The sequence below is a fragment of the Colobus angolensis genome, unplaced genomic scaffold (genome assembly GCF_000951035.1).
Source record: "Colobus angolensis palliatus isolate OR3802 unplaced genomic scaffold, Cang.pa_1.0 Scaffold236, whole genome shotgun sequence".
NCBI lineage: Eukaryota > Metazoa > Chordata > Mammalia > Primates > Cercopithecidae > Colobus > Colobus angolensis.
This window is the reverse complement of record NW_012115555.1, coordinates 850265-858227: the sequence shown is the minus strand read 5'-3', so window position 1 is coordinate 858227 and position 7963 is coordinate 850265. Positions and strand designations below refer to the sequence as shown.

The following is a 7963-nucleotide window of genomic DNA, read 5'->3' as shown; positions in this document are numbered from 1 at the left end:
TTTGCTGTGCTGGTGACTGTCCCAGGTCCCCCACAGCTGACCCTGGAACTTGTCATGTGTGTTCGCTGTCAGCTGAGCAGGACCCCCCAGCCCCAAGAATGGGCCTCTTTGAACTGACCTCAGGTCCCCCAGTCATAGCCTTGGCTTCTCCCTCATTTTCCCCAGGACCCAAGGACATCCCCCCTACTCTCTCTCTCTCCTTTTCAGCTGCAGAGGAAGAGACCCCCAGCCCCACAGAACCCAGCTCGGAGGCCCCAGAGCCCCCCGAGGAGCCGCTCCTGGGGGAGCTGACAGTGACAGGATCCTCCCCTGACTCGCTGAGCCTCTCCTGGACCATCCCCCAGGGCCGCTTTGACTCCTTCACCGTGCAGTACAAGGACAGGGACGGGCAACCCCAGGCAGTGCGTGTCGGGGGCGAGGAGAGTGAGGTCACTGTGGGGGGCCTGGAGCCTGGGCGCAAGTACAAGGTGCACCTGTATGGCCTCTACGAGGGGAGGCGCGTGGGCCCGGTGTCCGCCGTGGGCGTCACAGGTGAGTTGGGGGACAGTCCCTTGTCCCCAGGTTTACCTCTGTAGCCCCCTTGTGTTTCTCTTTTGGATCTTGGCGCCTCTTATGACTGGGCCTCTAGGTTTCTGTCTTTTCTCCCATCTTGCTAATGATCCTGCCTCATCCTTGGATTCATGGAGACTGTGTGCAGTCAGATGGGCAGGTAGTCCATGCCGCGCTTGTTGTAGCTTCCTTCCTCCCATCGTGATCTGGAACCTCCAGGTTGCTCGTGCTCATTTGTTAGTCTTCAGGCTCCCTTAAGGAGTATTTGAGTGGCTCAGAAAGTGCTTCAGATTCAGCTGCCCAGACCTGCATGTGCCTTCAAATGTAGTGATTGTGCGACTTTGCAGGCGTTTCCTAACCTTGTGCTTCAGATCCCTGCAAAGTTGGGGTGATGATAATAATGGCATCTACTTCATATGCTGTGCAAAGGGTTACGTGCACCACTGTTTGTGGGCTGCTTACAGCGATGCAGGGCACAGATTCTAAAGCAAGCACGCTTTAGAGGAGGCCACTATGCTCACTCCAGTCCCGGGACAGCACTGCCTCCCTTGGGCAGGGTCCTGTCTTCTGACCCATGGGCCTGCTCTGCTCTTTTCAGTGCCCCTGCCCACATCGCCGCCCGTGGAGCCCCGCCTGGGGGAGTTGACGGTGGCAGCCGTGACCTCGGACTCAGTGGGCCTCTCGTGGACCGTAGCCCAGGGCCCCTTTGACTCCTTCCTGGTGCAGTACAGAGACACGCAGGGGCAGCCCCAGGCAGTGCCTGTGAGCGGAGACCTCCGAGCGGTCACCGTCTCAGGGCTGGACCCGGCCCGCAAGTACAAGTTCCTGCTCTTTGGACTCCAGAATGGGAAACGCCACGGCCCGGTTCCTGTGGAGGCCAGGACCGGTGAGTGAGGGCTGGAGGCCTTCCGCGGCCAGAGCCTTCGCCCCCTTGTGGCGCCAGTTGGAATTTCACGTTTCTGTGCCCCACACTCCAGTCCTCAGCTCCCACTGATTTATTGGGTCCAGGAAAACCCAGGCCCTGAGCTCTCCTCTCCCTCTGACACTCATCCTTCTCCCTACTTTCCCTGCACCCCGGGGTACACTTGCTTTCCTGTCCGGCTCCGCTTTTATCCCTACTTCTGGACCAGTCACCCTCCCGTTTCTGGGACCAGCTCACAGAGCCATAGCGGCCCAGGAAGCTCCCTGGCCCGTTTGCCTCCATCGCAGTCTCCATGCACCTCACTGTCTTTTCCAGCCCCAGACACGAAACTGTCTCCCCGCCTGGGGGAGCTGACTGTGACAGATGCGACCCCTGACTCTGTGGGCCTCTCGTGGACGGTCCCTGAGGGCGAATTCGACTCCTTCGTGGTCCAGTACAAAGATAAGGATGGTCGGCCCCAGGTTGTGCCAGTGACAGCCGACCAGCGGGAGGTCATAGTCCCAGGCCTGGAGCCCAGTAGGAAATACAAGTTCCTGCTGTATGGTCTGGCAGGCAGGAAGCGAATGGGCCCCATCTCTGCTGACGGCACCACAGGTGAGTCCCAGTCCAGCCTCCACCTTTTCCAGAGCTGCCTCTCATTCGGGCCCTCAGAGCTGGCCCTACGGCCTTCCTGTGAGATTCCCTCTATCAGCCCTGACACAACCATCTTAACTCCGAAAGTGAGTCTCTGTGTGTGTCAGGCACAGTTCTGAAGAAGCTGCATTACTTCCTTCATTTGCTGACTGCCGAGGAAATAAAAGGGACACGGGCTTTGGGGCCAGCAGATCTGTGTTCCAGTTCCAGTCCCAGCCCTTGCCAGGGTGATCATGGACAATCCGCTTCATCCCCGGAACCTCGGTGTCCTCACCTGCATAATGGCTGGGAATGGCGCTGGACTCAGTAGTGGTTCCCATCCCCCTCTCTCCTCCCTAACTCGGAGGCAAGGGGTGGAAAAAAAGGGAGAGCTTGGCTACGGAAAGATGATGGAAAAACCTGGTGTCACTGTGCCCGTGACTCAGCCCCCTGAGGAAGGGGTGTGGTGGGTCACTGACCCTCACCCTACTCCCAGGACCATGAGTCACTATGCCCAGAGGAAGACAGAGCAGCCGGCCAATCGGGGCCTGGTCCCTGGGACTCCATAATTCTCTTCCCAGACTCTCACTGTGGGGATGGGGTACAGACTCTCTCTCCACCCCCACCCATCGGCGCCAGCCCCATCCGGGCAAGCCTCTACTCCACCCTCTGTTCTCCCAGCTTGTCAACTGTCTTCTCCCGGCCCCACCCTGGCTGCCCCGGCCCCATGGGGTCAGTGTGGGGAAGCAGGAGGCATGGATGTTCAGGCTGATGGCCACAAGGGGACAAGGGAGAGGTCACAGCCTGGCACTGATGAGAGCCATGCGTTGGCCAGCTGCCCAGACCAGCTCTCGATGTTTGGGATGGCTCCCTGACAACCCAGAGACCTCCTGGGAGTCCCTCTCAGCTCTGGCCTCATTCCTGCTCAGGGGTGGGGGTCAGGGTAAACACAGGGCCTCTCTGCACCCCCAGCCACCCCTCCCTCGGGAGATGATCTTTCATGTATTTACCGCACCCTCGATCACAGCAGGGAAGGAGCAGGGCAGGATGGAGTTTGGGCAGCGGCCTCCAGAGGAGGAGGGGGCTGTTCTCCCTCATTGCTGTAGGGCATGGCGGGAGCAAGCCTGTGTGTCTCCTCAAGGAGCTGTCCCTGGGGCTACACTGGAGGGACCCTTTCCCAGAACCTCACACCTCCAGGAAGCTGCCAGGGCTTAGGCATAGGCAGCATGTGACTAAGAGCTTTCCCTCCTCCCTGTGCACAGCTCCTCTGGAGAAGGAGCCACCTCCCCGCCTGGGGGAACTGACCGTGACCGAGGAGACCTCCAGCTCCCTGCACCTGTCCTGGACGGTGGCCCAGGGCCCCTTCGAATCCTTCGTGGTCCAGTACAGGGACACGGACGGGCAGCCCAGGGCAGTGCCTGTGGCCGCAGACCAGCACACGGTCACCATAGAGGACCTGGAGCCTGGCAAGAAATACAAGTTTCTACTCTACGGGCTCGTTGGGGGAAAGCGCCTGGGCCCGGTCTCCGCCCTGGGAATGACAGGTGAGGCTGCTGTGCTTGGCTATAGCAAGCCACCTTGTGTGGGTTTCCTTGTGCATTTGGTCCGAAGACAAAGATGACTGCAGGAGTGGGCAGGTGGGAGTGGGGCACCCTGGCCTGTCCCCAGGAAGGAGGAGGAGTCTGCAGCCTTGTGGGCTTCAACATCCATCAAGGAGTCCAGAGCAGGAGCCAGGCCAGGTGGGAGGGAAAGGCCCTGGCAGGGGCTCCCTCATCTCCCAGCCCCAGCTCTGCCCCATCACTGCCGCTGCTCCTCATTACTCACTGGGGCAGCTGTCCCCTCCCCGAAGGGTGGCCTTGTCCAGAGAGCGGCAAACCTCCCTGCCATGGATGAGTCAGGAGCGTTTTCTTAAGAGGAAAATCACTGGAAAACAAAATGAGCGGGGACACAGAAACCAACAGAAGTGGCTGCATTTGTGCTACAGGCTCCGCTTCCAGAGCTCACTGATGCCCGCCTCAGACAGGCCTGACCAAGGCACGGCTGGCGGGATTTGCCCGTCACCTTTACCAGCCAGTTCCACCCTCAGCTTCTCTGAGAAGGGAGCACCACACTCCCCAAGCTCAGTGAATGTGTCCCGGCGTGGGTGGGGACGGAGCCTGTGATAGCTCAGCGTGGGCTCGGTAGGACACTGGGGTGCGGAAGGGGGAAGTGAGCACCTGACTCCGACAGCCGGGGAGCTCGTGGGAGTCACGAGGCCACAGCGACTTCATGGTCTGACTGGGCCTGGACCTGTAAACCTCCCCTCAGCCTTGGGCCAAGCCTGAAAGATAAAAACGGAGGGCCCCACGGCACCCCTCACTCAGATTCTGCCCTGGGCTTTTCCCACGCAGCCCCAGAAGAGGACACGCCAGCCCCAGAGTTAGCCCCAGAGGCCCCTGAGCCTCCTGAAGAGCCCCGCCTAGGGGTGCTGGCCGTGACCGACACAGCCCCAGACTCCGTGCGCCTCTCGTGGAGCGTGGCCCAGGGCCCCTTTGATTCCTTCGTGGTCCAGTATGAGGACACGGACGGGCAGCCCCAGGCCTTGCTCGTGGACGGTGACCAGAGCAAGATCCTCATCTCAGGCCTGGAGCCCAGAACCCCCTACAGGTTCCTCCTCTATGGCCTCCATGAAGGGAAGCGCCTGGGGCCCCTCTCAGCTGAGGGCACCACAGGTACCACCACCAGGCATCTCTGACCTCTAGTGTGGGACTCGGAAGGGGGAAAGGGGGGCTCAGAAGGGGTGGTCGCAGGGAAAGAGCATGAAGCGGGTACCAGGGAGAGAGGACGGGTGGGCTGGACGCGAGTGGCCTTTAGCTCTGCCCCATAGGGCCCCCCTGTGGCTGCAAGTCCCTGGTTACAGATAGAGAAACGGGCAGGGAGCGGGGTGGAAGGGATGTGCTCTGGGTCACCAAGCTGGTGTGCTTCTGTCTCCAATCCCTTCTCTCCCACCCACTCCATGCAGGGCCGGCCCCTGCTGGTCAGACCTCAGGGGAGCCAGGACCCCGCCTGTCCCAGCTGTCTGTGACTGATGTGACCACAAGTTCACTGAGACTCAACTGGGAGGCCCCACCTGGGGCCTTCGACTCCTTCCTGCTCCGCTTTGGGGTTCCATCACCAAGCACTCTGGAGCCGCATCCGCGTCCTCTGCTGCAGCGCGAGCTGATGGTGCCGGGCACGCGGCACTCAGCCGTGCTTCGGGACCTGCGTCCGGGGACGCTGTACAGCCTGACGCTGTATGGGCTGCGAGGCCCCCACAAGGCCGACAGCATCCAGGGCACTGCTCGCACCCTCAGCCCAGGTAAGGATCCACACGCACTCTGCCCCAAAGTGGGGGTCTCTGTACTAACGGGGGGACCTGGTGCCTCAGCCAGCAGTGGGGTGGGCGACTTGGTGGTGGGCCTGGAGGAATCTGCAGAGCAACTTCCATTCCTGGGGACTAGAGGAAAAGGGGTGCTGAGCCTGTGCTGGAGCAGAGGCGAGGGGTGGGACTCGTAGGGAGGAGCCTCCCTGTCCCTGCCCGCATCATTGTTCCTTGCCCCCTCTGCAGTTCTGGAGCGCCCCCGTGACCTCCAATTCAGTGACATCAGGGAGACCTCAGCCAAGGTCAGCTGGATGCCCCCGCCGTCCCGGGCGGACAGCTTCAAAGTCTCCTACCAGCTGGCGGACGGAGGTGGTGCCTTTGCCATGAGCTCACTGCCTCGCCTTTCCCCTCCCCCCTGCACTCTGCCCACCCTCCAGCCGTCCTGGGGTTCCCTGGGTAACCCTCGATCCCCAATGTTTTCAGGGGAGCCGCAGAGCGTGCAGGTGGACGGCCGGGCCCGGACCCAGAAACTCCAGGGGCTGATCCCAGGCGCTCGCTACGAGGTGACCGTGGTCTCCGTCCGAGGCTTTGAGGAGAGTGAGCCTCTCACAGGCTTCCTCACCACGGGTGAGATGGACTGGGACCTGGGGCAAGAGGTGGGAGCCAAGAAAATGGTGTGGGTGGGAGTTGAGAGAGAAGGAGGAGGGTGAAAGGGAGGTGGTGGAGGCTCCGATTGTGGACAGGAGGCCGGTGGAGTCTGGGGAGGCAGGGACTAGAGAGACCAGCGGGGACCCCTCTGAGCCCCTCCCCTTCCCCCAGTTCCTGACGGCCCCACCCAGTTGCGTGCACTGAACTTGACCGAGGGGTTCGCCGTGCTGCACTGGAAGCCCCCCCAGAATCCCGTGGACACCTATGACGTCCAGGTCACAGCCCCCGGGGGTGAGCAGGGCTGAGGCCTCTGGCGGGGACTGGTTCCGGGTGGGGATTGCAGGGGGGAGACTGAACTCTGGCCGGGGATGGAGGGGGAGGCGTTGATGCCCCTCTTCGCACTCCCAGCCCCGCCTCTGCAGGCCGAGGCCCCAGGCAGCGCAGTGGACTACCCCCTGCATGACCTCGTCCTCCACACCAACTACACCGCCACTGTGCGCGGCCTGCGGGGCCCCAACCGCACTTCCCCAGCCAGCATCACCTTCACCACAGGTAGGTCTGTGGGGTGTGTGGGACGGGGGAGAGGAGGTAGAGGGAGCCAGGACGGGCCTCATCCCCATCTCCTCTTCCTGCTTTCCCTCCCAGGGCTAGAGGCCCCTCGGGACTTGGAGGCCAAGGAAGTGACCCCCCGCACGGCCCTGCTCACTTGGACTGAGCCCCAAGTGCGGCCCACAGGCTACCTGCTCAGCTTCGACACCCCTGGTGGCCGGACCCAGGTGCCCCGGCCCCACTGACCAACTCCCCTCCCTGGGTGATTCCCGGGGGTGCTGCCTCTGGCCCTCCCTGAGGGACTCCACCTCCCTCTGCCCTGACCCCGCCTTGTCTGTCCCACAGGAGATCCTGCTCCCGGGAGGGGTCACATCTCACCAGCTCCTCGGCCTCTTTCCCTCCACCCCCTACAATGCACGGCTCCAGGCCATGTGGGGCGAGAGTCTGGTCCCGCCCGTGTCCACCTCTTTCACCACCGGTACCTGGAGGCACGGGCGGGGGCCGGGGACTGGGTGGGCAGCCACGGTCTAAGGCTTGGACCTTGGACCCTGCTCTCCTCTCCCCAGGTGGGCTGCGGATCCCCTTCCCCAGGGACTGCGGGGAGGAGATGCAGAACGGAGCCGGTGCCTCCAGGACCACCACCATCTTCCTCAACGGCAACCGCGAGCGGCCCCTCAACGTGTTTTGTGACATGGAGACGGACGGGGGCGGCTGGCTGGTGGGTGGCATTGGGAAACCCAGGGGTCTGTGCAGGGCAGGGGCTGTTGCCCCGGGAGCCAGAGGCTGATGGTGCCCCACTTGCTTCCCAGGTGTTCCAGCGCCGCATGGATGGACAGACAGACTTCTGGAGGGACTGGGAGGACTATGCCCATGGTTTTGGGAACATCTCTGGGGAGTTCTGGCTGGGTCAGTACCTCACAGGGGTTGGGGAAGTACGGATGGGGATGGGGGCCCTGTGGACACCGGGACCCTGATGAGGTCATGTCTCCCACCCCCAGGCAATGAGGCCCTGCACAGCCTGACGCAGGCAGGTGACTACTCCATGCGCGTGGACCTGCGGGCCGGGGACGAGGCTGTGTTCGCCCAGTACGACTCCTTCCGCGTAGACTCGGCTGCGGAGTACTACCGCCTCCACCTGGAGGGCTACCACGGCACCGCAGGTAAACACAGGCCACGAGGCTGGGAGGGTGAGGCTGGGAGGGGAAGCCCTCATGGCTCCTTCCTCCACCCTGCCCAGGGGACTCCATGAGCTACCACAGCGGCAGTGTCTTCTCTGCCCGTGATCGGGACCCCAACAACTTGCTCATCTCCTGCGCCGTCTCCTACCGAGGGGCCTGGTGGTA

The 7963-nt window shown here is 62.5% G+C and overlaps 1 protein-coding gene across 1 annotated transcript in view; it reads left to right on the top strand.

Annotated features, from left to right (window-relative positions):
* TNXB (tenascin XB) overlaps window positions 1-7963 on the top strand; it is a 70577-nt gene that overhangs the window by 61457 nt on the left and 1157 nt on the right. The window contains exons 25-39 of the mRNA XM_011944765.1: window positions 208-531; window positions 1148-1435; window positions 1787-2065; window positions 3346-3627; window positions 4474-4794; window positions 5085-5420; window positions 5670-5792; window positions 5907-6050; window positions 6243-6362; window positions 6480-6623; window positions 6717-6847; window positions 6966-7098; window positions 7187-7338; window positions 7430-7526; window positions 7619-7780. Coding sequence (XP_011800155.1) covers window positions 208-531; window positions 1148-1435; window positions 1787-2065; window positions 3346-3627; window positions 4474-4794; window positions 5085-5420; window positions 5670-5792; window positions 5907-6050; window positions 6243-6362; window positions 6480-6623; window positions 6717-6847; window positions 6966-7098; window positions 7187-7338; window positions 7430-7526; window positions 7619-7780 — 3036 coding nt within the window. The remainder of the gene's footprint in view (window positions 1-207; window positions 532-1147; window positions 1436-1786; window positions 2066-3345; window positions 3628-4473; window positions 4795-5084; window positions 5421-5669; window positions 5793-5906; window positions 6051-6242; window positions 6363-6479; window positions 6624-6716; window positions 6848-6965; window positions 7099-7186; window positions 7339-7429; window positions 7527-7618; window positions 7781-7963) is intronic.